The following is a 27,969-nucleotide window of genomic DNA, read 5'->3' on the forward strand; positions in this document are numbered from 1 at the left end:
CCAGGTTTGCAATAGGCCCTTTCATGCCAGGATAAACAGACAGACAGACAGGGCACACAGGCTGCATTGTACACAAGCATCCCTTCTGTGTCTGCCAGCAGGGCCAGCACAAGCTGCTTCTCTTCCCTTTGACTGCTGGGCCTGGTATTGTTCTGTGTAGAGGAGGGGAAGCATGGACAGAGTCACAGGTCCAATGCTGTTAGACCTCACTTTAAATTCTTTTATATTGCTACGGTTTGCATCAAGCCTGAATTGACTTCTGTTTAGTACCCATGTGCTATGGTACAGCTTGCATGGATATTATTGACCTTGTTCTTTTTTCTTTTTGTGTTTGGTTGGGTTTTATATAAGGCAGCTGTGCTGTACTTTGATTTGCAGGTGAGGGAGCTGAAGTGTTACATGGATGTGTTCAGTGGCTTGTGTAAGGCCCTAGGATATGTCACATGTACTGAATTGGCACTGGCACACTGAATTTCTTGCTGTCTTAAATTTTTTTGGGAGCTTGCTGTCAATAATGTGTTTGCAGTTAGGTACTGTTCTGGAACTTTCTTCTCCAGCTTTTACAGAGAATGAACTGTTGCCTGGAGTGAAAGGCTTGGATTTAAGGCACTGAATTGGGTTACTTTCATTTGCTTGTTTTGAAATCAGTTTTGCAATAGTCAAGAAGCCTGTGGAGTAATTATTAGAAGCAAGTTCTGTGTGTGCTAACGTAATTTTACCATATCTCTGAAGTATCTTGAGATTATATGGTTCAGCTGTTTTTCTCCATTTTAAATAGAATATTTTCTTCTTTAGCACAAGGATCATGTGGTTCCTTACCTTCTGCGGCTCCTGAAGGGCCTTCCCAAAGTGCAGTGGATAGAAGAAAGCAATGCACGGAAAGGCAGAGGTGATGTTTGGAGTTTTTGATTTTTGTCATGGAATGCCAGCCAGGAGATAGACATAGCAAAGGTTGTTCGGGACATGACTCAAGGGGTGGGGAGAAGTCCTGCTATGTTCTTACTTAGCTCCTGGCTTGATGTCTTTTAATACTGATTTTCTTTAGAAGCCAAAGGAAGTTGAATAGATCCCTGTTTTCCTGCTTTGCTGCTTTTGATGAATTGCACTTTCCAAATAGTTCTGTGTTCGATTTATTTTGTTATTAAACTGGAGAAGATCGTGTAGTAGCCACAGTAGGAGAGTGGAACATGAGATCTGTTGTTCTACTTTTAGCTTTGATGCTTAGTTGCTGTTTAAACCACTTCATTCTTTGCTTCCTTAATGTAAGAATACTTTCATACAGTATTATATAATTAAGGTTTATTTCCAATAAGTTGAAAGTCTGGGAAGGTTTTTAATTCTGATTTTTCTTTTAACATTTATGCTGAAATTATGATGGTTAGAGTGCTTCTAAATTTTGTATGTAATACTGTTTTTGTCTACAGTCTGCCTCAGAACTTTATGACATGGGAGTCACTTGTGTCTTCTTGCTTTCTTATAGTTTGCTCTTTCTGTGCTGGTTCTCTCTAACAAGGCTTAAGTGGCTGATTTTCTCTCCATTACTTTGCAGGTTTGCTTCCAGTGGCAGAAAACTTCAGTTTCTGCTTAGTGACCTTGTTATCTGACGTGGCTTACAGGGATGCATCTTTCCGAGAGCAGGTGGAGTTTGAGTTTGTGCTGCTGTATTACGCAGTTTTCCAATGCTGCAATCCTGACAAATGTCTGGAAAGGAGCACAGCTGCTCCCTGTCAGCAAGGGGCTGATTGCCTTAGTGTGTGCACTGATGCTTTAATTTGCTTGTGTTAATAGTCAAGTACCTAGAGGATATTCATAGGTCTGCAGTTACTTTTAGGTGTCAGTTGCTGAGGCCAGAGTTTTAAAATTCCAGTTTTGATACTGAGGTTGGGAGTGCTGCAGTTTCATTGTGTAGTGCTTGCAGCTCACTGCAGACTTTACAGGAGAAGCTCTGTAGCCTGAGTGAGGGCAATGTAATCTTTTAGTCACACAACATCAAGAAATCTTCACAGAGGTGCTTATGTTAATGTTTACAAGTTTCATTTGTTATAATGATCTGGTGTAAGATAATGATATCTCCTTACCAAAAGATATTTTTGTATGTCTGTCTTGATGACTTTAGATCGTGGATACAGTCCTACAAGTAATGCAGTTCCTGTTGGGAATGTGCCAGACACCACAAATGCATGATAAAGGTAGTGATAAAATTGTTACTGTATTTGTAACTCCTGTCCTCTGAACTTCTCTTGTGTGTGTTTGCCGGTTATCAGGATCAGTCCTGAAAAGTGAGTTTTGTCTTTCCGCTTCCCTTAGCACTTCTCTGTTCTGTTTGTTGCTGACTGGAAAATACGGAAGCAAAATTGTAGTAATTTGTGATGCTTTCATGGTTTTTCCTCTGCTTGTACAAATCAGTTGTTGTAAAACAGTTTAGGCAAAAACAGTTTAGTGAAGTGGTAGCAAAGCCATGAAGAGGAAGTTCTACTGTTAATTGCTGTTATATGTGTTTTTCTTTTCCAGAGTATTTATGCAAGTATGCAGTGCCCTGCCTGATAGGAATTTCTCGAGCCTTTGGTCGCTACAGCAATTCAGAGGAGGCTCTCCTTTCAAAGCTTTTTCCTAAAATTCCCCCACATTCCCTGAGAGTTCCAGAAGAGCTCGAAGGAATTCGCCGTCGATCCTTTAATGATTTCAGATCAATTCTTCCCAGTTCTCTGCTCACTGTTTGCCAGGAAGGAACACTGAAGAGAAAGGCCAGCAGTGTATGCAGCATCACCCAGGTTTGTGTGACTTGCTCTGTGTTGGAGTTGGCACTGAGATGATTTCTTGGTCTCAGTGGAGTTAAGACTTAAGCCTGGATATCCAGAGAGTCTCTTAACACATTATTTGAGCAGATACAAATGTCTTTATTGTGGTTCTACAACTGAGCTTCAAAATAGTTTTGTAGTTTCCAGAGTTCAGAACAATCAGTGGCAGTTAAAGTAGCAACTGTACTAGTAAATGTTTACATGGAGCATTTGGCAAATGCCATTCCTTGTGTTATTATCATTAAAAGGCATTGTAATGTTCATCTGTAAAATCGAGAAGCTGGCACTTAATGGCTGATGCTTTCATGAGAGGATACAGGAGCTCTTCCTGGTTTCACCAGGAGCTGTAGATGTTCATTGTCTTGGGGGAAGACTGGATTCAGATGGTGGTTTGAAACTACAGTTTGTTACTGGCATAGTTTCATACAGTAGAGGAGTCATCACTGATCTCTTCCCTTTAGCCAAAACACTGAACTGGCATTTTTTAACTTCCCATTTTTGGCTGGAATTGAGCTGTTAGACCCAGCACTATGTAGTTCCTGTTAGTTTTGCTTGAAGCTGTGTTTCACTTTAAAGCGTACAATCTATTCCCTGACAGGTTTTTAAATGTTTTATAAATATTTTCTAAAATACAGCTTTTATGCAATGTTTCAGGTTAGTCCTGAACGTGGGCTTCCTGCTCCCAGCTCTCCTGGAGGACCTGCTGCAATTCATTACTTTGAAGGTAGATTACCTTAAGATTACCTTAAGGAACAGTCTGTGATTTGGGGTTTTTTTCTATTTATAGAAAATTTAAAACAAAAAACCTTTTGACTCCTTCCTCTGCCTTTTAGAATTCTTATGGGAATTCAGTGGCACATGCTGGCTAGGATTTTTTTTTTTAATTGTGGTTTAAAGACAGTAGGAAGTAATTATTAACAGCAGTAATTTCCAGGCTCAGTGGTTTTTTACTTGTTTCTTGATTCCCTTCCTGCTAGGCAGTGCCTAGTACTGAGGAGCTTAATTCAGCTAGGCCAGAAAGATTTCAGGAGATTAGGCTGAGTAACTTTGAGGAACAAGAGTTAATATTGTGCTTCAGTGGACAACTACATTGTTGATCTAGGGTCTGGAACTTTGAGGCTTGTGGCACATTGTATAAATCCAAAAAAAAGGGCTCCATTTGGAGTGAGTGTGATGTGGGCCATTGTGGAAGACCCAGTAATTTTCTGAAGCCAGAAATACTAAAGAAGACACTGAAGTGGAGTGTTCACTGATGTGCATCGGTTACTGTATCATAAAAGGCCAAAACCTGAGAAAGTTTCGTGAATTAATATGCAAACTCTTAAATCCTGAGCTGTGGTAGAGCTCCATCTGTGAGTTCTAAGTCAAAGGAGGGCTTAAAAATAAACTCTCCTTCATGAATCACGTGGAGGACTAGCTCTGCATCTGAGCTGGTTTGTTGTCTCTGGTTTTGTGTGGCCCTTTCAGGTTTTTAACAGTTTGGGCTTTCTCTGTTTCTGGGCAATTCTCCTCTCTCAAGCCCTGGCTTAAATTAATTTCTTCCACATTGCTTTTCTTTTCTCTTCACATTGCTATTTCTAGAGGCATCTCTTCCTCAGTCATACAGAGTAATTCTTAAATTGCCAAGTAGGAACAGACCTGTTTATCTTCTGTCTACTGTGTTGAACCAATGTTGTGCTCTTCATGGTTTGAATTAAAAAAAAATAAACAAAACCCAAAGGTTGTGGGTTAGAGAGTTACTATTGTAGTAGAACAGAAATAATCTTAAATCTTTAGGTGGACAACTTTGTAAAATCTTTTGGATTATTTTAGTTGTCTCTCTGGTAGAGTTATGATTATTCCAGTCAGGATTTTATTTTCAGTACTGACTTCTACCAAATATTTCAGCTACAGTCAGTTCTTGTATTACTTCTGTTGATATAGTTTGTGATAGTCTTGCCTTCTGAAGATGAGAAATGACCTTGGTTTTATTCTGGCCAAGGCTAACAGCTTAAAAAAAAAAAGAACTGAGGACCTTTTTTTTGTTGTCAATAAATAGACTTGCTTAAAAGCCTGTTAATCACAAGAACATTACTCTAGCACAGCCAGCTGAGCACTTCAGAAAGGCATGAGATGTAATTTCTCAAGAGGAAACAGAGCCAAGAGTAGTTTGCTGAGCAAGTTGTTTGCTTAATAGAGTACTTGAATCTGAAAAATAATTTGCTTCTCTTTGCTTTCAAATTGCTGTGGTGAATTGGTGCCTATTCTAAGATGAACACTGTGCCATGTGTTCATTTCATCTAATACAGGGGAAAACCTTGCAAGACAGTTTTGACTTAACCTGTTCTTTGCATCTCTGTGCTTCTGATTTAAGGGGCATTTACAAATGTTTTCAGGTAGTTGCACATCAGTAGTGTGGAAAGGCTTGTCAGAATTATCTCTGACAAGGACACAAGTTATTGTAATGAATTCTCTGTTGTGATAGTAAACTTCTAATGACAATTGTATCGTAGTTTTCTGTCTAATTTACCAGAAGATGAGCTGAAATGCACCTCTGGCAGGGTAAAGATTGTGTTAGAAAGAGCTCTTTTCTAGTGGCTAAATGCTTCCATTAAAAAAGTTAATATTCTTTCCTCAAATTTGTATTTCCATTTTTTTTTTTCTGATCAGGTTCATATCTTCCTGATGGGAGTGCACTGGATCCTGATTATTACTTCTCCACAATCAGCTCCAGCTTTTCAGTTTCTCCTCTCTTCAATGGTATTAACAATAAAGAGTTTAACATCCCACTGGAAATGCTCCGACAGCTGTTGAACATGGTGTGTGATGGCTCCTTATGAAGATTGCAGTGACACTGTGTTCTAGATATTTGCTAGAAATAGATGCAGTTTAAGTTTAAGCTTTTAGAATTGCAAGTAAAACAACAGCCTTTGTCTCTCAAGCTTTGTGTAATTTTATTTTTATGACATTTAATGTCATGCTTCAATAGCATTCTGGAAAGCTCTCATAATAACCATGCAGAATTTGTAAACTTAAATAAGTTTATGTCAACTGCTTCCTGCTTGACCACTTGTTCTGGTGTAACCTGCATACTGCTAGCAGCTGAAATAGAAGATTGGGTTTTGCTGTGAGACTTCCTGAAGGGTTTGCTGGGAATTCACACAAGTGACAGAAGCTGCAGGCCCTGTCTGCTTCTGGCATCAGCTATTCTGGGACAGCAGAGAGACTCAAATGTTCTTGTTGCAGCCTTAACTTCATCTGAGGCTTCATAGTGAAGTGACTTGTGTTTTCTCTGCATAAGCAAAATTTTATTAAATTATATTCTGCTCCTATCTAGAGTCACTAACAGGAAACATCCTGTTTTAGTTTGGGTTTTTTTCCCTCCATAGGTAAAGCAGATTGTTGAGGATTCTCTTCTGAAGACCTTAGATGCAGTTATAGCTGAAGTTGCAGAGGTATGGTTTTACCTTCTTTCTTTAATGACTTTAATGCTTCATTTTTTGCTTTATTACTTGCAAAATTAGTATTTTACCTATGTAAGGTATGCCTTCTCTGTACAAAATGATACTAATTTCCTTTTTGAACAGTTCATTCAGTGGTTTAAATCTAACCTTGGACTGTGTAAAAATGGTAAAGGAGGTGATATTTTTCACCAACGTAGGATAAAGTAGTTATTTTCCTACATTAGCTCTGTTGTCCTAATAAATTACAGCATTGGCTGCCCAAAACTGGTTTACTGTAGACAAAGGTCTTTCTTGCATATTGCAGTGGCATTTTCACATATCTGAAATGCATTTGTTGTTTTCAGTTTGTGGCTTGGAAATCACTGCTGCTCTGTTAGGTGCCATTTCTATGAGTTTGTCAGTGCTGCAGCTCATGGACTCTCAGAGGTGGCAGATTTGGTTCTTTAGGTCTGTGAGTCCTCGTTTCAGAACAAGGATTTATTTCTTCTTCTCCCCTCCCCTGGGTGCAGTTCTGTCACAGCCTCCACACATTTTATGGAGTTTGCCTCATTTCCTCAGGGCATAAAGCTGTGGTGAAAGGGGTGTGTGCTGAAATATGTGCAGAAATGACACAAATGCTTTGCTCTCAGCCTCCCATCAAGCACTGCCCTGTTCAGAATGTAGGCCTGAGTGGAGACAACTTCAGCCTCTCTTTTTGCCATCTCTGTAAAGTGAGAGCTTTGAGACCCCCCCTGGTTTTTTTTGGTTTTAGCCCCATTGTTAGAGAAACAGACACACTCTTCAAATCAAACAGTGACTGAATTTTGTTAAATGCATTGAATGGCTGTACTTTTATTAAAAGTAGAGGGGGGGAAAGCTGTGAGGTTATTTTTTGTACCTGTTTTATATGCTTGTTTACTTTGTGGAGGTGGAGTGAGATTTACTTATTTGTATAATGGAAAGCACTTCCTTTTGAATCTAGCAAATTGCTTCTTTTGTCTTTCAGACCTGTTGTAGTGCAGATCTCTATTACAAAACCTTCAGTGACCCTCTTTACCTTGCTCAGTTTAAAATGCTGAGAGACACACTATACTATATGAAAGGTATAGTATTTGTTTATTTTTATTTATTCTTCATTATATTTAGGATCACAAGCATCATCTGCTTTGTATTGAGTGCTTGAGCATTGGGTTTGCATTTGCTGGGAACTCTACTTAGGGTAATAAATTTGTATTTTGAAATATTTCCATTTTAAAAAGGTACTATGGAAGTAGAAAAAATATTTTGGCCACCATTAAAAGGATTAATAGGTGGCATTTGAATTGTCTGTTCAGTGGTGGACTTTGTTATGATATTTATCTTTTAGACAGGACATAAACTTGATTAAATAATATAATTTATAATGTAGCAATGACTGTTATATATGCTGTTATTCTGATACACTGACTTTCATCCTTCCAGTATAATATTGTTTCTTTTTCTTTCTTTAGACCTTCCCACCTCATTTGTGAAGGAAATCCATGATTTTGTGCTGGAGCAATTCAACAGCAGCCAGTCAGAACTCCAGAAAATCCTCCACGATGTGGATCGACTGCACAACGAGCTGAGCCCGTTAAAACTGCGCTGTCAGGCCAATGCTGCCTGTGTGGATCTCATGGTGTGGGCTGTGAAAGATGAACAAAGTAAAAAAATGCTTCTTGGTCTCTGCAGTGTCTGTTCATTGTGTTCTAAGTTGTAGAAATACTTATGGAGTAGATGGTGCTCAGAGAAATATTAAATTTCAGCGGAATACAAGGGTAAAACTTCCATCAAAAGGTTGTCAGATTAGTTGGCTGAGTAGTTAGACATCTCTGTATAGAAACGGAAACAGAAACTTCCTATTACTTATCTCTGGGGGATGCTATAAATGCTGGATTGCATGCAGCTATTTGTTTTCTAGTTTCTGTTTTATTTATTGCTCTTAATGTCATAAATATTTCTCAGTGGTTCTTTTAAAGGAAATGTTTTTTCTTCATTTCTAGCAGGACTGGGAAGCTCTTTCTTACTTTTCCTCTATTTTCCTTCTTGCTGTATAAATCTTACATCTGTTGAATATGTGGAGGATTTTTTTTCCTTTGGACATTGCAATATTTAATTTCTGTTCAGTATGAAGTATGCTCAAAATCAGCTTTAAATACTGTCATTCTTTCAGTCGCAGTGTTTGACAGAGCTGTTTGGTACAGGTGCTAAGTTTCTAAAACTGTTTTTGCAGAAGCAGCACTAAATCTTATACCACAAGATTGAAGCTTATAAATTGCCTCCATTATTTTAGAAATTCCAATAAGGATTGAGTTGTGTGTGGCCTAATAACAGATTAAAAATAATTTTTTTCTGTTGATTTCTTTTTTTAAGGTGCAGAAAACCTGTGCATCAAGTTATCAGAGAAGCTACAGTCAAAAACCTCAAGCAAAGTCATAATTGCTCACTTGCCACTGCTAATTTGCTGTTTGCAGGTCTGTCTTTACAGTATTTGTCATTAATTATTGCAGTTACTGTATCAGTGAATGAGAAGTTTTTGAGTTTTACAGGTTGCTAGAACACTTTATCTGCTCTCTTTATTACTTTCCATCACTGTGTTCTGTATTTGGATTTCAGAGATCTGGTGTGAAAACTAGGAACTGCTTTTAGAATTTTCTTAGCTCAGCTACTTCTTGAAGAATAATATTCATTAGGGGTTTTTAACCAGAATTTAATTTTTGAACTATTTAACTTCTTAGTCCATTACACAAATAATTAAAATGTTGGGACTGGCAGGTCACTGAGGTTTTAGATTAAGCCTTGGTTATTCTAATTTTCGTCTTCTTATTTGGGCACTTATCCAGTCTTACAAATGTGGTGTTTTTCACCACATAAGTTGTAAGCCATCAGATTCCTCTAAATGTTGGCACTTGTACAGCACCTTTATTTTTGGAGAATGCAGTTCATTTCCTCGAACTCCTGTGAAAACACCCAAGAAGAGAGCAGCAAGGCTTGAGTGGTATATGACACACTTTGGAATAACCCAAAACAGTTACAGGCTTAAAGTGTCTAAATCTTCTGCTAAAAACTGAACCTCTCAAAACTGTGTAGGATTTGTTTTGTTTTCTGTTTGTTTGTATTGAGCTGAAGTTGCAAGCTTGCAGCTGAAATAAAAATAGTGCTGTTTTATTCTAAAGCTATGGTTTTTTGGTTTTTTCCTTTTTAGGGTCTGGGTCGTTTGTGTGAGAGGTTCCCTGTTGTGGTTCATTCTGTCAATCCATCATTGAGAGACTTTCTTGTGATACCTTCCCCAGTGCTTGTGAAACTTTACAAATATCACAGCCAGTATCATACAGGTAAAGGAAAAAAGCCTATGCTCCAGAATGATTGTTTTCCAACTTTTGTGGCTTTTTCATACTTTTTGGTATTTTGTGGTGATGCAGCTGTAGGTGGAAATGGAGATGGAATTGTGTATTTTTTTTTTGGAGATCAGGAGGAGGGAAACAAATGAAATTCTGGTAGAAGTGTATCTAAGGGTAAGCAGCAGAACTGCTGTGTCTCTTCTGCTGACACTGAGCACTTCTGTCTTGAGTGGAACTCTGCAGCCAGAGCCAGTGCATAATTATCCTCATAGTGAGGGAAAAGAATCACATACCCAGCTGGAACCTCCCTTGTTTGGAGTTGAGGCTCTTGTGTCTAATTCTCCTACAAAGGCTGCTTGTCTGCCCTGTAGCCTACTTTGCAGCTTGGGAGGCAGCCACTGACTCTGTCCAAAGCTGCTTCTTCTCCAGAGTGAACGAGGTCACGTTCCTCACACTCCCCATACCCATCCTCTGCTCCAGCCATGTGACTGTCTTGGCATTTGGCAGGTTTTTGTTGTTGGTTTTAGATTTTAATATTGAGTGATGATTTCCAGAAGAAAAATGTTCAATTCAAATCACTTGCTGATGCAAAAACAGTATTGTAATGCTAGAGCAAAACAGTAAAGTAGTAAGTGGCTAAATTTAGGAATAATAATTTAGGAATAGTCAAATGCAATAATGGCTTGTATAGCTCATCAAGTGGTGTTGATTTCTGTACTCCTGTGTTCTCAGTAGGTGGGAATGACATTAAGATTAGTGTCACCAACGAGCATTCAGAGTCCACTCTAAATGTAATGTCTGGCAAGAAGGGTCAGCCATCCATGTATGAGCAGCTGCGTGACATTGCCATAGACAACATCTGCAGGTAAGAGGGGGCTGGCACCGTGCTGGACATGTGCTGGTTCCCTGGCACCACGCTGGACATATGCTGTTTCCATGGCACCATGCTGAACATGTGGTATTTCCCTGGCAGAAAAGCACAGTGCCCATTTAGAAGGTTCTGCTCTGTGCTGCCATGAAGTCTTTGTGCCTTGTTTGGTCAAAACTTTGTTTTCCTTCAGGCATCTCTTGGTTCTGTCTATATCCTAACTGTAAAATTATTATTCAGTCTTACTGTTTTGGTTCCCATGTCTGCTAGTCACCATTTTCAGTAGGTAGGTGCTTTTGTAGATATTCAGTAGGTTTTTTTTGTTTTTAGCTTAGGTTCTCGCATTGACTGAGCCTCATGTAACAGAGGGATTGTCACACACTCGCGTGGGCAGTGATTATTCTTCCCTTTTAGACAGCTGCAGAGACCTAGAGGGAAGACATAGTTGGTGACTAGAGACAAGGAATTAAAGTTTCCAACCAGTGGATTCTGAATTTTCCTTATTGTATATTCCCATCATTATTGTTTTTGGAGAAAGCAGAAGTAGAAACTCGGCTCATTTTTTAAAATGTATCCACTGTGTTCCTTGGCAATCACTTCTTATTCTTCAGTATAAACCTGCTTCCCTCATATATAGATAGCATGAATTTACAGTAGTTAAAAGTGATATGTTATATTGATCCATTGTGCTTTTTCTGTCCATTGTTACTCCAGGTGCTTGAAAGCTGGCTTGACCATAGATTCAGTGATTGTTGAGGCCTTTCTGGCCAGCTTATCCAACCGTCTGTACATCTCTCAGGAGAATGATAAGTAAGTTGTCAGTCAGTCATAAAACCAATTTTTCCTTCACTCAGTGAATCTGAGACTTATTCTAAGATACAAGTACTGGCAGCATTCATTATTTTAGAATTAAATGTCTCTGAGATTAGTGGGCTTGTGCATGGGGTCAAGATATTCCCATGCCAAGTCTTTGCAGAGCTGAGCCCGTTTTCATATAGGGAGGTATATTCAGTTTTAGCTGATTGAATCAGCAAATCTTTGGTGAATGTTAGTCAGTTTTGAGTGCTCATCTGAGTGATGCTTTCTCTTCAAGCTTCAGCTGTCTTTTTTTGGCTAGACACATCTTGTCACTTGTGGCATTTTGCTCTGCTTTTAAGAGCCTCACTAACCAAGAATTCTCATGGGGGAGGTTCTGTAGTAGCTGGTCTGACTGTCTTAGTATTTTGCCCATCATTTTTGCCTTTTTTAATGTTGATTTTAGAATAGTTTGTTCATGGGTTAGTGTGGACTTCCTCAATAATGAGTTTGGGAGAGGTTATCTTTTATTTTGAAAATCAGCTTGTGCAAGTATATCCTCTGATGTTTGGGATGTATAGAGTGGCAGTACTAAAGCTGCTGGTGATGTTTAAATTTAGTATAGGAACTGTTACTTATCTGAAATGTAATTGAGGTCTTGATAACTTGTTGAACAGTTACATTTATCGAGTTGGGATTTTTGTTTGTGTTCCTTAACAGGGAAGCTCATTTGATTCCTGACCACACAATTCGTGCTCTAGGGCACATTGCAGTGGCGCTGAGGGACACCCCAAAAATGATGGAACCCATCCTGCAGATCTTACAGCAGAAGTTTTGCCAACCACCTTCCCATCTTGATGTACTCATCATTGATCAACTTGGCTGTTTGGTCATCACTGGAAATGTAAGGAAAGAATTGCCAAGAGAATGCCAGTTCATGATTCCTTCCTTTAGTTAAATGGAAATATGTTTTAGAAAGTACATTTACAGAAGGCTTTTAAGGCTTCTCTTTTCTGCACTACAGGTAGACACTGTAGAGTCTTTGTGATATCAGACAACAAAAGCTGTGATAATGTGTAAAGTGCTGTCCCTGTAAAGAAGATGAATCCCCATAGAAAATAAGAGTATTTTTTAAAAAAAGACTATAAAGCCCACCAAACCCAATGTTTTCAACAGTTATTAGGTTTTTAAACTTGGCCTATCACAAATAAGTGGAGAGTATTTTCTTTTTGTATCAGTAATTAACTTTCAAAGTCGTGTAGGTTCATATATTTTGAAGTATGGAAGATTGTCTTCTTTAGTCATATAAAGATTAACTGACTTTTTCCGAATGTTTTTTGTGCATCTAAAAAAGCAATTAATTGCCAGAACTCAGAAGTCTGAAAAAATGGTTTCCATCAGGAAGGCAGAATTAAAGAACACAATAAATTTGCTAAAATTTGATCCATTAAAAACATTCACAAAAGCACTTGTACTGTTTGCTTCATGGAAGCTGAAACCATTGCTCAGGCTGTGGCTGCACATCTATCTGAAGAGCTTGGTAATACTTGGAGTATGTTAGAGGACTGATCTTTAGAGAAATTGTATTCAGTAAGCTTTACTTAGGGATTTGGTTTTGGTTTTTTTGCAGCAATACATTTATGGTGAGGTGTGGAATCTGTTTCAGCAAATCAGTGTTAAAGCAAGCTCAGTTGTTTACTCTGCCACAAAAGACTATAAGGACCATGGATACAGGTAACACTCAGCTGTGTCCCTTAAATATGTGAAAACTATATCAAATACTCTTTGTGCTGCTTTGGGGTTTTTCACTTTTTCCCACTATCAAGTTTTATTACAAGGTTGTAAATTGTACTGTTCTTTGATGTTAAAAAGAAATACATTAATTTAGAAATAATAGCGCTTAAAATGCAGAGATTCCTGAAAATGCTTTTCACTACAGGTAGCATTGATAACTTTTACCTCTGTAAGGAGTCAATGTTTGTGAAAGATAATTGGCATTGATGACTTATGTTATCTGTAATTACAGTAATTAATTACTAAATTACAGTAATTAATTACTAAATCTCTTAGCCCAGAAAAGCTGAGAGTGTGGTTTCTTTTCTTTTTAATGCGATCCTGGTACTTGTTAGGGATTAAATTCAGACCATTAACAATTTAATTCTTTGTATGTAAGTTATGCATTGTTGTCCCCACTAGAAGTAAAGATTATCACTGACTCTGTTGGTAGTTGGGGTGGGCTGGATACCTTTCAATGCAGAATGGGAGCAGCTGAGAGGACTGTTCCTGTCAGTGTGTTTTAACAATGCAGTCTCAGCTTCAGCAACTGATATGAGTTATGATTCTTCTGCTCAAAAGCTTTCCCAAAACAGAAATACTGCCCTTGGCTGCTTTTTGTCTGCTACAGGAAAGTACTTAAAGTACTTTCCTTGTGGCCATGACAGCGTCATAAATGGAACATCCTCCAAAGGCACAACTTAAAAATAGTTTTTCACTTAAATACCAATTGCATTTCAATTGTCAGTAAAGTGATATGCTGCTCATAAAAACTGCAAGAAAAAAAAATGGGTGGAAATATCTCAGTAGCCTTATTACAAGAGTTACTGTCAGTATTATGAAGAAAACACTGACAATATAAAACCCGAGGAATTGCTTGTTCATAACTGTTCTTTCTCCCCAGGCACTGCTCCTTAGCAGTCATTAACGCCCTGGCCAACATCGCTGCAAACATCCAGGTGGAGCACCTTGTGGATGAGCTGCTGATGAACTTGCTGGAGCTCTTTGTTCAGCTTGGGCTGGAAGGAAAGAGAGCTAGTGAGAGAGCAAGTGAAAAAGGACCAGCACTGAAGGTCAGAAATGCACTGGTTTTTAATTGTGTGCAGCTGTGCTTTATGTGGGTGGCACTGCTAACACACCCTTGCTGTGCTAAGCCTTAGAGTGTGTTCTGGTGGTGGAGTGTGAGTGCTGGTCTGGGATGCCTGACTGGCTGTGTGGGGTGTCCCAGATAAAACAGGGAATAGCTGCAGTTCAGCTGAGACTGCCTGCAGTGTCAGAGCTGCAGAGGGAAACATGGGATGCTCTGGAATCAGTATTGGAGACAAACTGCTGCACTGACTGAAAGCTGTGCAGCTCTGCACGTGGAGAAATGACAGAATTCAGATGGATTGAGCTAGGAGGCAGTGTCTCTTTAGTGTGAAGATCCTGAGAGCAATTCTCACTAGAACATTCTACTCAATGCAGAGTACAAGTTATGAAAGGTATTCTGAAGACTTCATTTTCAAGAAGAGATAAAGAGGGTAGAACAGTGCACATGCTGTGCTCTCCACACAAAAGCAAGTTTTTCTTTGTTAGTTTGCCTGTCTCTTCTTCTCAACACACTAAAATTTGCTTGATAACCATTAAAATGTTCAGTGATTTTTTTATTCTATTTTCAACCACTCAAAAGTGATTTCTGTGAGAAGAAGAAAAAAAGTCTTATTTTTCTTCTGCTATTGCTGATAGTTGACATGGATATTCTCTGAATATGCCCAAGAATGGAAGTCAGTCCATCTTTTTCACCCTCAGTGCCATGTATTATCATAAAGAGACTGATATGCTGATATTTCATTTTTTTAACAAAAAGTGCTACTAGAAAAGTGGGTTTTCTACAGAAACTGTGTATTTCTGCAGGGTTCTGGCTAATGCAGTTAGTTTGTGTCTTTGCTCTGACTCTGAAGCGGTGAGTCAGGTGCAGTGGACTGTCCTGAAGTTAAAAAAAAAACATTGTGGCTTTTCCCAGTTGTCCCTACCCCTTAGAGTATCTTCTGTGCTATTATTTTATTCCCTTCAAAAATATTTTAAGACCCATCTTTTGTTTGCTGTATCTTGACTCTCCAGGAAAGATAACCGAATTTTTTTTTTAGTTGGGTTGTACCATTATTTTTTCATCTGAAAACTAATTGGCTTTGTTTCTTTAATGCTCTCTTATTTTCTTCTTTATTTTTGCTTTTTTAAATTGCTTCCTTTTGGTTTATTCCACTTCATGCAAAGCTGTGCCCTGTTAGGACATCTTCCCTGCCTCATCCGTGTTGGGCCAACAGTCTCTCTCTTGTAAGAAGGGAACTGGAGCATTCCCTCTGTCCCAAATCTAGTGTGGAGGGATATGGGAAGTGGGAAAAGCTTCAGAGAAATGTCTCCATATGGTGTCTGTGCCATCACTGCTTGCCTGATCAGAAAATTTGAAAATTATGTGCTGCGCTCAGTGAATGTTTTAAATTCTTTAATACTGTACTTGGTCAAGAGCAAACACTCTTGTATAGCTGCAATTTAAAAAGTCCTAAAAAGCTAAAGGAAATAGGTGTTTTCCTTATGCGTCTTATATTTCAATGGAAAAGGCTGCTCCTCCTGCTTAAATAAATTCTTGGAAAATCTGTCTTTTTACAGGCTTGTTATTTTTGGCTTCATTTTGATAGTAAAATGAAACTTCTGGTAAACATTTGATACTTGTTTGTGGCCACCCATTTAATGTGATCATTTTTCTAGCAGTTATTGAATATCTGTAGAATATGTACTAACAGGGGAAAAAATCCCTTCAGTAGCCATGAGGAAAACCTGAAAATCTTTGTTAAAAGATTCCAGGATGTGTTCAGTCCTGTGGATTTCATGGATGCTCTCCTGACCACCTTGTGCACGTCTCTTTGCAAGATACAGAGTTGTAACTGCAATGTTTGATCCTTGAAATATGTATTTTAGCAAATTCTTTAGAAATATTTCTGGAAGATGTTTTGAGCATTTCCTTTTTCTTCTCAGGCCTCCAGTAGTGCAGGGAACCTGGGTGTGCTCATTCCTGTCATTGCTGTGGTGAGTATCCAATGGATCAGTTGTTGCAAACAATAATTTTTCTCTCATTTATCAAATACTGCTGCTATTTCAAGCAAAATGCTTTGATTGACTGGTAGTGCAGAAGTTACCATCCAGGAGAAATGTGGTGCTACTGTAAAATAATACACCTAGCTCTAAAGGAGGGGAACATTCATTTAATAATGACAAATCTCTTGAAAATAAAGAATCTTTTGTGATTCAGGGTTAGATTGTTTCAAGCCATGAATTCAGGAGATTCTTGAGCAAACTAATACTGCAGGGAATATTACTTTGATTAGTATTTGACCTGCAGTGTAACAAACAACGCATATCTATGGCCTGAGGAGAAATGAAAAACAAAAGCTAATAGAAACAAAGTAAAAAATAAATATTAGTTTGGCAGCAAAGTGAGTTCTGCTTCTTTAAAGGAAAAAAAAAATCATTGATATAGAAGGGGGTAAGTGTCCTGTGTCTTCTGAAATTGACTGTCAGGCTGAAAGCATTTTAGGATATGTGCAAGGACACTGAAGTCCATACCAGACTCATTTATTCTGAAACATATCTGTGTTCACTCTTGGATGTCATTTTTTTCTGGGGAAAAAACATTTCTTTTAACAAAGTACAAGTGCTAATTCAGGAAAAAAATTGTAGATCTAGATCTCCACTGGAAAATTTGATATGTCCAAGGCTTGTTACCAGGTCAGTTGGTCTGTTTGCCTAACTGCTCTGCTGTAGCTTTTACAAAAAAACAGCCACATCTGAAAGATCCATAGACAAACTTCCTGAAGGAAAAAAGGCATCATGCTGCTTGTTTCCCTCCTGAAGCTGAATTATTCTGTGGAACTTTTCCTGCACAGCTGCTGGGACAAAAGGGAAAAACGTATCCCATGCTTGCAGTAGGGATGTCTGCTTGTAGTTTGTTCATACTGTACATCCATTAACAGGCAGGAAAAAAACATTCATTTCATACTCTGCCCCTCAAACCCCTTCAGTGAAGTTTGTCAGTGAGATGAGTCTAAAATTAGCACCAGTTAAAGATCAGTTCCTTTCCTTCCCATACCTCTTCCACTGGTTTTGTACATCGGCCCTCCCCAAATTCAGCAGTGATCACAAGGACCAGTTCCTAACTTTAAAGAAATGTGTTTATAAATGTCTTGGGTCACTCTTATTCAATAGTTGCTCAGGTTTTGCATGAGCCAGCTAGTCCTGCATTGAGATGTTCTAGTGGGTGGCATTTTTCAGCTGTCAGTGATGCTGATTTGAATGCAAGCAGGACCATTCCTTGCATGTTGAGAGAAGATTAGTGCTTATTAGAGACTTAATGTATAAGTTATGGAATTACTTTTCTGTTTCAGTTTTTTATTGATGGTATATTTGTTCTGAATAGCTGGGGATAACTGCATTTTTCTTAACCAATGTGACCTTTAAATGCAGTCAGATAGTGCCAGAATCTGAAGCAAGAGTTAATGGTTACATTATGGTTGTTGAAGCAAATATTTGACTTTCTTGCACAATGTATGAAGATCATGAGTTTTGAGCAGTAGCTGATTTGCTTTTCTGCTTGAGCTCTTTGCCTTGAATAATTGTCTTTACTTAAGTCCCCCAAAACCCATATTGCAGATGCTCCAGCTCATTCAATCATAGAGACACTAATTAAACCTAGAGCATAAATATTTAAGCTTTTGCAGATGCTTTTCTTTTTTGTATATGCTTTCCTTTTTGAATACAGATAAAACAATAAAATGTGTATATGAATGTTAATTTCTGTTGTGCACTTCCAGTACTGAAAATTGTCAATCACCTGGTGGACTTAAAGGATAGGAATAGAGGAAAACATCTGAGTTTCCTGTTCAGTGTCAGCTCTTCATCATTCATCATCAGCCAATACCAGTATTTCACTGACTGGCAGCTTGAAAAGCTTTATGTATGGAGCATATAACTGGAGTAGATGCAAAATTACAAACAGCAGTATATAAAAGCAAAATTAAATCAAGTTAAACTTAATATTGGAAAAACACCTTTTTAAGAAAATTCATAATTCTTAAAATAATTATTGGTTTAAAGGTTACTTGTGTGTTTTTGCTAACATAAGACAAACTTATAATGTACATAGATTGATACAGTATTTGATACTGCAGAAAGTAATAAAAATACTCTCACTGGATTATGAGGCACATTTTTTTAAAAGCTATGGTGTAAAGTAAGGTATGCAGGGGTGAGTATGTTCATTGTCTCTAATAATTTGAATGTATGGTGCAGCTCTGTTCCTTGTACCAGGGAGACAGTGATATTCTACAGAGTATGGGTAAATCTTCTCATTTTCAAATGTGACACATTTGAACAGAATTTGTATTGTTACCAGAACGCTTCAGAAAGTTTGCAGTGACTTGAAAGGTTTCATCCATTAAATCAAGCATGGAGAGTGCACTGAAATATTAATAGAGTGATTGCTATAAATGGCATTTTTTCTAGAGAGGATTAGGTGATGCTGAGCCAGCCAAAAGGGCATTTTGCTGACTGATTTCCCTCTTAAGGGTATTCTGAGGATATTTATATAATTTACCAGGCTGGCATAATTCTGATACCTCTTGTACCAATGAAGATCAGAGGAAGTATTGAAGCAATACAAGTTAGATCAGGGCAATGTAGTGGGTCCCTTGGTATTTCATTCCTCCAAGACATTTCTGTCTCCTCGTACTTCATACAGTGATCCACGAGGCTCGTTGTGTGCATCAGTTTGAATGTTAATACACATTGTGTGTATTTACTGAACATTAAATGATGCAAGCAAAAGAAAGAATGGAGACATTTGATCTGTTTCAAGTTAGATTGTGTAAAATGCCCAGGAGAGACTTGGGTCTATGGCTTAGTGTCTATGGCTGGTCAGGTATTCAGGATTTCCTTACTCCTGTTTATAAACAGACATCCTAGCACAAATTTAGAGCTAGATTTCAAGACTCTAGATAGTCTAAATACTTTATTGATTGCATTTTATACACTGTTGCAAAACACAAAGTGTAAGGTACTTTGTGATTTATTTTTTTTTTGCTAGTAATATACTTGTATCAGTACATGGCACTAATTGCAGACAAATTATCTGCTGCTGTGAGTCCACTCATGAGAAACTACCTGTAGACAATAAGTTTTCTTTTTATACCAGTGACTTTTGTATTGGCTAATACGACAGTAAATTTTCCTTTATGATACTGGTATTTTAACATACAATTAATTACACATCCCATGTGTAACAGAATGTTGGAGGGTGTTCTCTGCTTTTAAGATGTGGCTGGATTGGCCACTCTGCCCATGAACAGGAGGCAGCTGGTGCGGTGCTCGTAGATCAGGAACAGGAATGGGCGATCCACCACGAAGCGGATCTGGGTGGAGAGAGGCATGAACCCCACCGTGGTTATTGCTGCAGCCTCTGTGCCCTCCTCATTCACTGTGATTGTGCCTTGGTGATTGAACTGTTCAGACAAACAAAACAGGAAAACAAATCAGAGAAATTGAGGCTCTCCTAAGTAAATGAATGATGTGCTCACAGCCTTGCCTGCTTCATATCCCACACCCCTGCTGGTCACCCTACACAGCACCAAAACCTTTGGGGTTTGTTCTGGGGAGAAGCCTGTTCCTGACTGACCACAACACTATTAGTGCCTTTGCATCTGATTAAACATGTGCTTCATTATGTGAATAGACAAGGGCAAACCCACAATCCGTTTAGCTTACTGTGTAATATTATTACTGAGCTGCCATGTTTTTGGGTGATAGAGTTTAATCAGAGAGGAAGTGAAGTGAGGAGTAAATACCCTGTCAATGGTGATCTTCTCATCTGATATGCCAGAGTAGTCTCCTTTTCCATTGAACAGTTCTTCTATTCCCATGGATCTCAGATAATCAATCAAGTTATAAGTCTTCTCCAGCTTAAATTTAGGCAGAACCACTTCTCTTGTTCTAGTAAAAATAAACACAAAAAGGAAAAATCACTTAGCAGATATTTATGTGCATGACTCCTTTGCTCTACAGACCTGGTATGGTTTGGATTTTTTGCCGTTTTCAGCAAGCAGGACACAGATATACAGGACTGTACTTCTGCTTTCAAAACTTGAGCATCATGACTTTTAAAACTGTGCTTTAACAAATTCATTCCCCTGTGAAAACTGTTTGTTTGCCAATTTGATACTTCATTTATAATGATTTGCATTATTTATGTGTATAAGGTATGTGACTTTGAGCAGTTCAGTGCATGCTTGTAACAAGTGTTGAGCTGTCAGGTTTTCTGAAGTACTAAACTGGAGATTTGTCACTTATTGTGTACAACAGAAATAGGTTGAATTCCTGGATAGCACATCAAATCATCTCCTTTTATCAAATCTGAAGACAGATACACCTGTCATCTTTCTCAAGGGAGGCTTTATTATTTTTCCTCTCCCATAATTGTGATGTCCTTTGATTATGGAATGTGTTCTTTTACACCCAGCTCTGTTGAAATGCTCAGTGCTGAACAGAACATAGGCTGATGTGACCGAGATTATTGGTGCAGAATAATGTTGTTTTCACAGTCTTGTTTTTCCTTCTTATTGTAGACTTTATCAGTAAGAACATTTTCTTTAAATCTGCATCGTGAGATACTCAATAGAAAGAATTTTGAAACTTTCATTACAATTTTCTACGTCAATCATCCTTGATTTCTTGACAGTATTTAAATTTTGAGAGATCACCTGTCCTGATTTTTAATTCAATAAATCCATAATAAATCCATTTTTGGAGGGTTTTTTTCCATATTTTTTATCAAAATTTATTATCCTCTGCATGCTTTACTTACTCTCATCAGTCTCATCAAGAAAATACATAAAGACTTTACCAAGATGTGCTTTTCAGCAGATACCTGTTTGTCATGCTCTTCTGCCACTTTTCTACCACTTGAGGTGTGATCTGCTTCTCGAGGGCTTTCATGCCAGCCAGTTTGTGTGGGAGTACCACCAGCATGCTGATGTTGCCCACAAAGGGCAGCTGGATGATGCTGCAGTCCAGCTCAGGGTCAGCAGCAGCCAGGAAGGTGCCCTTGGTCTGCATCATGGGCACCTTTCACCGTCTGCTTCTCGTTCAGCCGGAAACTTCGCTTCATGGTCATCTCCACTGGAAACTTGTTCTCCCAGGTTCCTGTTCATACAAGGCAGAAGACAGATAAACCCCTAGGTGGCTGTTTAATGAAATGTTCCCAGAATAGATCTACACCAAGCTTTAAGTCAGCTGGATTGGGATTTACTGTAGGAGATTGTTGATTTTAGTGAGGCCTGAATTAGAAGACAAGTTTTAAAGTGACTTTGAAATTCCTGGCTTTCTAACTTAACATTTGCCTGATTTGAGTGTTCTGAATTACAAAAGCAGGTGAACACAAACCAGAAATAAGAATTTGGTCAGTGTGTATTATTTTTCCCTGTGAGGAACCTTGAAATTTAAACAGATGGGTTTGCCTCTAGCAGAACAGCTGACCTAGCTGTTTGCTGAGAGTTGTGATGCTTGAATCCATTTCTGAAGGCACCTCTTTGGAGAATGTTAGTGGTATATAAAGCTAAGCAAGGGCTGTATTTGTTTTGCATAAAGATACTATGCTGAAGGCATTATTTTACCTTAGTCCATTCAGAATGGTTCATTTTCTGTCTTAACCTGAAGTATTGGGGTGTTGACTGCTTAATTCTATGGTCCAGTTTGATGGGATAACAGACTCCTGTAGATGTGCTGAAATCTGACAAGTTTATGCCCAAATAATGCAGTCCAACACATTTTGCAGCCCAGAAAGCTTTGTCATCAGGGTTTGAAGCTTTTTATGTGGAGATACTCTGGATACCAGAAGTATTTATTAACTGTTTGAAAGAAGATTTTTTAAATGTTCTATTGGTCTTTTTATAGAACTGTGGCTCTGGAATAAACATCATTTCTTAAAGGGCAGACAAAGCTGGAAGATTATAGTGGAAGTAGTGTTACTAGTATTTCCTGTAAAAACTCAAGAATTTATCATTGACAAGCAAGTATGTGAGCAAAGTGACTGTGACTGTGTGGAGTGCTTACAATATAACCTTAACTGGTTCCTTATTCTGACTTTGCCAGATTTACTGTGAATAAGAAAAGCCTCTATCAGTCTTTCATTCTAACAGTTCCTGCACAGGTCAGGCTGATGGGGAGCAGTTTGAGAAGTGAGCAGACTGCGGTTAGTAGTCTGAAAAGTATGGGGTATAAAATGGATTATGCTATTCCCAAACAAATAGTCTCACTTCCAAGGAAAACCCAATATCTGGCTGTTTTTCAGGGAGCAGAATTTACAGATGAAGAACTCCAGCTGTACAATGACATGGGGCGGCTGTGGGCCAGGGGAGCTTCAGCAGCTCTGCCTTCCACTGAGGGGTGAGAGGCAAAATCTGCTCTTCCTAGTGAAAGAGAGGAGCTGGGGGAATATTTTTCTTGGATTCAGTTTTGCAAATATGTTTGTCTTGGTGTAGAATACTGATCCCCAGCAGGAGCTGTGTGGCCAGCTGAAACCAGCTGGCACTTTGACTTTGGTGACTTTCTGTTTTGAATCTTCCCCCAAGATGTCTTTTCGGATCCATCTGTGATGGCAGATGTCTCCATTGAGATGTTGTGTCCATTGTTGTCTCCATTTGTCGGTTACCAGAACTGTCATGGCTAAAATAACCAGGTCCTACTTGATAGGAATCTCATAAATGTTTAGTCAGAGCTGTGCAGGATGGGGAGTAGGCTGGACATCTGTACAAGATAAAATGTGCTTTTGACCAACATAAATAGTTTTTGATGGTTTTTAATATAAAAGGAGATGAAACCTCGCAGTGTTTGTCGAGTATCCCACTACTCAGTCTCACTTGTACTGAGCATCTCTGTATATCTGGAAATGCTTACAGGTTTCTTAGTCCTGAGGGCTTAACAGAGCTTTTCTGCAGTGGTACAAACAGTGTAAATGGAAAGATGTGGCGTATTAGAAGGAGTACTGTGGAAACTAAGAAACCTAGGAGCAGAACTTGGTTTTAAAAAGTTCAGTTCCACTCTGAGTAGAATTCTCAGGAGACTGTCACTGTAAGACAAAAGAATGAGAGCAGTAGAGAATTGATCTTTGTTTTGAGGGTTACAAATTACAGCCTTCAGCAGATGGCACCAAGGTAATTTGGACTAAGAGGACAGAAGAAAAACCCAGAAGTCTTTTTGATCTTGATGACTCAAGAGTTCCAATAACATAACTGTCTATTTTTGTGGTGTTTTTGTTATTTTGAGACGACACAAGTATTTAATAATTTCAGAATTAAACAAAAGGATGTTTCAAATTTCACCAAATTATGAAAAAAAAAGTGTCTGTTTAACTTTGTATAGTACTTTTCTTACGATGGTTTAACAGGCAAAAAAAGCCCTGTATTTAGTTTGATATGATCATCAGGGATGTAGTCAAGGATTTAAGTGAGTGCCTGTTGGATGGTATAGGAGAATAGGAGATTATGCAATAGGATTTGGATGGTATAGGAGAATAGGATTTTATGCAAATGATTGCTTCAGATTCTTTTAGGGGTGAGTAATATTATTCAAGGAAGTAATTCCTTGCAAGTGAGTGGGAAAAAGTACATTTATAGGAATGTTGCTTCTATAACTTGCTGAGGTGGCAGCTGTAAGAGAGGCCTTTGTTTCCTGGAAGCAGGGACATAACTGGGGAAAAATAAACTCCTTTTTGAGTTATGGGAAGGAGTGTGTTGTACTTGCAAACACTGTTACCCTTTTGGCTAATTTGTCTTTCCTTACCCGTGTTTTAAGTCACCTGATTTTCATCTTAAACAGTCAGAAACAGATTTCCTTTTATCCTAAGTTCTTCTTTCATTGGCACCTCCCACCTCTGGCTCATTTAATGTAATTTTAAAAGTTGGTTGAAAAACTAACAGACTTTCAACCTGAGGCAGATAACTTGTCTTGAAAATCTCACCACAGGATCTTAGTTTAAATGTAAAGACATTGAAAATAAGGGTTTATAATAAGAATATATTGTAGAGTCTTTACTTCAAGCCTCTTTAACTGTTCAGCCTTTACTGATGCATGAAGGAGCCAATATCAGCAGACCATTCATGCTGAATTAACTGAGATATTCCATGTAGTGAATGTGTTTGGTTTTAGTTGTAGAAGAGCAGTGTTTTGGTTATTCTCTTAGGTCCCCTATATGGACTTGTTGACAAGGATCATGCTCTGATCATATTAAAAAATTGCTTCCTTCAAGCTGAAATTCTTTGTAGTCATTTGTATGACTCCTGAATACTTCAGAGATGTTAAGTGCTTTAACTGAAATCAACCTGTAGCATTTCAGTGACACCAAGACTGAATGTGACTAATGACTTGCATATGCATCTATACCTCCCCATCTGATACTTCTACAAAGATTATGCTTTCTGGGGCTATTCTGCATTCATATGTTGTTTTTCTGTCTCACTGTGAGTCATTAAGGTTTTGGAAGTAGTAAGCATTTGCTCTATGTATGCAATACCCACTAATTTCAGAGCATCGTTGTGCTACAGAAACAGGCAAAGTGGGCTAATAATACAGATTCCTGGTGAGGGAGTCAGTAGGTGTTTTGTAGTGTACATTAGACTAAAGTTCTGTCTGGGATTTCTAATGACATATGGCAGTGCATTGCAAACTGAGAAAATCCATCAGTAAGATTGAAATAATAGAGTCTTACCTTTAAAGTAAAGACAATTGAGAATCATCATCAATGTTGTAGGGTTTATATTCACAAGAGCTTCCTTTATTAATCCCTTGGTCAGCTTCAAGATGCGTTCGTTGGTTTTGGCTATGAAACTGGGATCTGAGAAATCAGCTGCTTGGGCATCAGCAAAGTAGTATGTTTTCATGTTGGTTTTGAAATCATTGAGGACAGAAAAGTCTTTATGGATGTAAAGGTCATTGACAGACCTCAGCGTGAAGCCGAAGTTGCGCCTGAAGAGCCGATGGGTGAGTTTGCGGAAGAGGTTGTGAACGGTCATGAGCTCGTATTTGCTGCTGGCATTAATGAAGTCTTGAAAGCCAAGAACTGATAACACTTCCTGCTGGGTTTGATCCTTCAGACCCAGGGAAATCATAGCCATTGCAGTGGAAATACCAACAGGAGCCATGATAATGTTGTCTGAGGAGCTGGCCTTGTCTGCCACGCTGCGGTAAAGGTTGAAGCCAAAGTTTGCATTGAGGATATTGAGGCGCTGGATTCTGGTTTTGCCTTGGAATAGTTCAAGAATATTTCCTTGTTGAACTTCAGAAACCATGTGTGGGGCAGCATCAATAACATCACTGTAGTCATCTTCACTCAGTATCTTGTCAATGTCTATATAGTCCTCTTCCTCCTCCTCTTCAGGAATCAAGTCATTAGTGATGGTGTTTTCTCTGTGGAACTCGAGTGGTAGGTTGGGCATGTAAGTCCCGTTTTCATGTGGCTGTGCACCTTTAAGGCTTTCAAAATGCTCAGTGACATCCTTGACTCCACAAAATATGGAGGTTATGATGACAGCAAAGGCAAGCAATTGAAATAGGAACTTCATTCTGACTGATGAAAGCCTGGAAAACAACATAACACAGTTGAGAGAGTCAAAGGTAATTGAATTTTAGTTATCTATTCCCTGATTTTAGGTTCATGCTGATTTCTGTGGCAGCAGCAGATCTATAGTTACCCTAGTCAACAGCACTGTATTTTAGTGGAACAGATGTCAATTAGATGGGTAAGTCTGTTTTACTGGTAATTGGATTTGCTTACACAATGCCTCCAGCCTGCCAAAGAATTGGTTGACCTCCTCCCATACAAATAGTCATTACTGGCATATTTCAACAGTTACAAACTCATTACCCAGAATATGTAGGACCCTTTATTTTAAACTGTTACACTTAAACTGTGCCCTAACTGTGTGATTAGTGTATGCTGAAAGTACAATGTGAAGTTCAATTTGAAGATTTGAGCTTGGTAGGAAGAGCAGGGACTCCTGATCCAATCCCCTGCAGAAACATACCAGAAGGCTGAGATGTACTGAAGAATTTGAAAAACAAACATCCTGTAGCTACAACAAAAATGGAAGTTTTGTGGGAGTATTTTGGAAAAGCAAGGCAGCAATTTGGTGAATAAGGGCGATCTGGGCATGTAGAAAAACATGTATTTGCACTGAGCACCATTAGTGGGACTGCAGTTGGGCATCAACGTCTCTCCTGGCCTGCCCATGGCCTTACTGGGGCATTACTCAATGTCTGTGCACTCTTTCTGCAGCTCTCTGTCCTCATCTGCCACTGTTGTAATGGATTGGCTTGATTCTGCTTTTGGCTTAGTTATGTTTTGTTTCACTTTTCTATAGCGCTGCAGAACTCGTAGTGCTCTCTGTTTTCTTCATGGTGTGAAGTCTGTGGGCTCCCTTCAGAGCTTTGTTTCTCTAGGGTTACTGTGATCCCAGTTCTAGATTTGTAACCTCACCTTTTTTGTTTGAGAATACATTTAAGTAGAACCTGCATTTTTCTAAGGGAAACTTAATCAATCTTTTCATCTACTGAGTACTGGACTATTGCATTTTAAAATTATTTTTTAAATCAAGAATTTTCATCAGTATATATTTTAAGAGAATCCATCAGACTTACTCAGCTGTAAAACCCTCCACCAAGAAGTAGGTCTGAGAGACTTTTCACCATAATATTGAGTGCAGTAAAGTGATCTTAGAAATATATGAAAAAGTGTAGTTGCCTTCTGCAACAGTCAGAGATCAAAATGTAGGTGTTCAGTAGATCTGTTACCTGAAACTGAATGGGTATCTGAATGCCAGGCCTGGGGTTTTGCTCAGACTTAACTGTAAAGTTATTTCATGAATTTATAAAGCTAATCTCAATTGATACACTTTCTTGAGTAAAAGACAGTTATTAACAATATAATACAGGACAAAATACTGAATACAGTTAAAACAAAAATCTTACTAAGGTGTTGATTAAAATGCTTTTTAAATTAGGAAAGAGCGTTGTTGTGCAAAGTATAAAGGTTCACATACCTGTACCTGTTCACTGACCTGTATATCAGTGAATAAAACCTTGAAGGAAAATACTTTCAAACATGTTGTAACAGGATTGAAATAACTGAGCTGACAGATTAGTTTTTGAAACTCTCTCCAGACTAATTTACGTTAAATCCTAAAACCATTTAAGGTGATCCTCCCATATAAAAGAATACATTGTTTTGCAGAAAGTATCCAAATAAGAATTTGTTTTATACTGTGACTGAGCATCTCGAGTCAGTGTTTTTCTTATTGTTTCTCCATAAATTCATTTGTTTTTCCCCGCCCCCAGAAGTCAGGCCCTTAGGGCTGAGATACTCTGTCCAGTAACCATTGATAAACATTTTCTCTCTTGGCACAGCAGAATTTGCTGTCTGTATTCCCAACTTTGCATTCTCATCTTCACCAAACTTCAGTTATTGCTCAGCTGCACTTACACAGGCAAAACATCCCCCTTCTCTGCAATATATATGTCTTTGGTGAGATCTACCCAAAATCACAGGAGAGGTAAATGAAGCTTACCTTTAAGCCACTGTAGGGGAAGGATGTGTTGAAAAGCTGAAGTTAAAGGGAACAGCAGGGTTTAAATCTGAACTTTGACGCTGCTTTTTTGTGTATCTCCCAAAGTAAACATTCTCTAAACCAAACACTGCTAAACTTACTTCGTCAGCCAAAATCCCTCCCTTGCCTAGTGATCTCTGCTGAATTCTCTGTTGTTTGTTGAATTACTTTTATAGCTTTGCAGGTACTTGTTCCCTTTTGAGGAAAGTCTTTTAGCAAAAATCACTGTGTATGCAAAGTTTCAAAGTCAAGCACGCACATAAACTTGGCTGT

At 38.5% G+C, this 27,969-nt stretch overlaps 2 protein-coding genes across 3 annotated transcripts in view; one reads left to right on the top strand and one right to left on the bottom strand.

The window, feature by feature from the left end:
- PI4KA (phosphatidylinositol 4-kinase alpha) overlaps positions 1-27,969 on the top strand; it is a 54,529-nt gene that overhangs the window by 2,698 nt on the left and 23,862 nt on the right. The window contains exons 3-19 of one of the 2 annotated variants that reach the window (XM_030958666.1): positions 796-889; positions 1,550-1,638; positions 2,117-2,189; positions 2,512-2,771; positions 3,453-3,522; positions 5,448-5,596; positions 6,167-6,232; positions 7,227-7,323; positions 7,711-7,902; positions 8,612-8,712; positions 9,444-9,573; positions 10,312-10,444; positions 11,162-11,257; positions 11,963-12,146; positions 12,873-12,976; positions 13,920-14,088; positions 16,028-16,078. In XM_030958666.1, the coding sequence (XP_030814526.1) occupies positions 796-889; positions 1,550-1,638; positions 2,117-2,189; positions 2,512-2,771; positions 3,453-3,522; positions 5,448-5,596; positions 6,167-6,232; positions 7,227-7,323; positions 7,711-7,902; positions 8,612-8,712; positions 9,444-9,573; positions 10,312-10,444; positions 11,162-11,257; positions 11,963-12,146; positions 12,873-12,976; positions 13,920-14,088; positions 16,028-16,078 (2,058 nt within the window). The remainder of the gene's footprint in view (positions 1-795; positions 890-1,549; positions 1,639-2,116; positions 2,190-2,511; positions 2,772-3,452; positions 3,523-5,447; positions 5,597-6,166; positions 6,233-7,226; positions 7,324-7,710; positions 7,903-8,611; positions 8,713-9,443; positions 9,574-10,311; positions 10,445-11,161; positions 11,258-11,962; positions 12,147-12,872; positions 12,977-13,919; positions 14,089-16,027; positions 16,079-27,969) is intronic. The other variant, XM_030958667.1, reaches the window with a different exon arrangement.
- Positions 18,804-27,965, bottom strand: SERPIND1 (serpin family D member 1). Its single transcript, XM_030958668.1, is given in 6 exon segments — positions 18,804-19,545; positions 19,888-20,032; positions 20,967-21,166; positions 21,168-21,241; positions 24,804-25,672; positions 27,658-27,965. Coding segments are annotated over 5 exon segments (1,464 nt in total). The 5' UTR covers positions 25,657-25,672; positions 27,658-27,965; the 3' UTR covers positions 18,804-19,353.

The sequence above is a fragment of the Camarhynchus parvulus genome, chromosome 15 (genome assembly GCF_901933205.1).
Source record: "Camarhynchus parvulus chromosome 15, STF_HiC, whole genome shotgun sequence".
Lineage (NCBI taxonomy): Eukaryota > Metazoa > Chordata > Aves > Passeriformes > Thraupidae > Camarhynchus > Camarhynchus parvulus.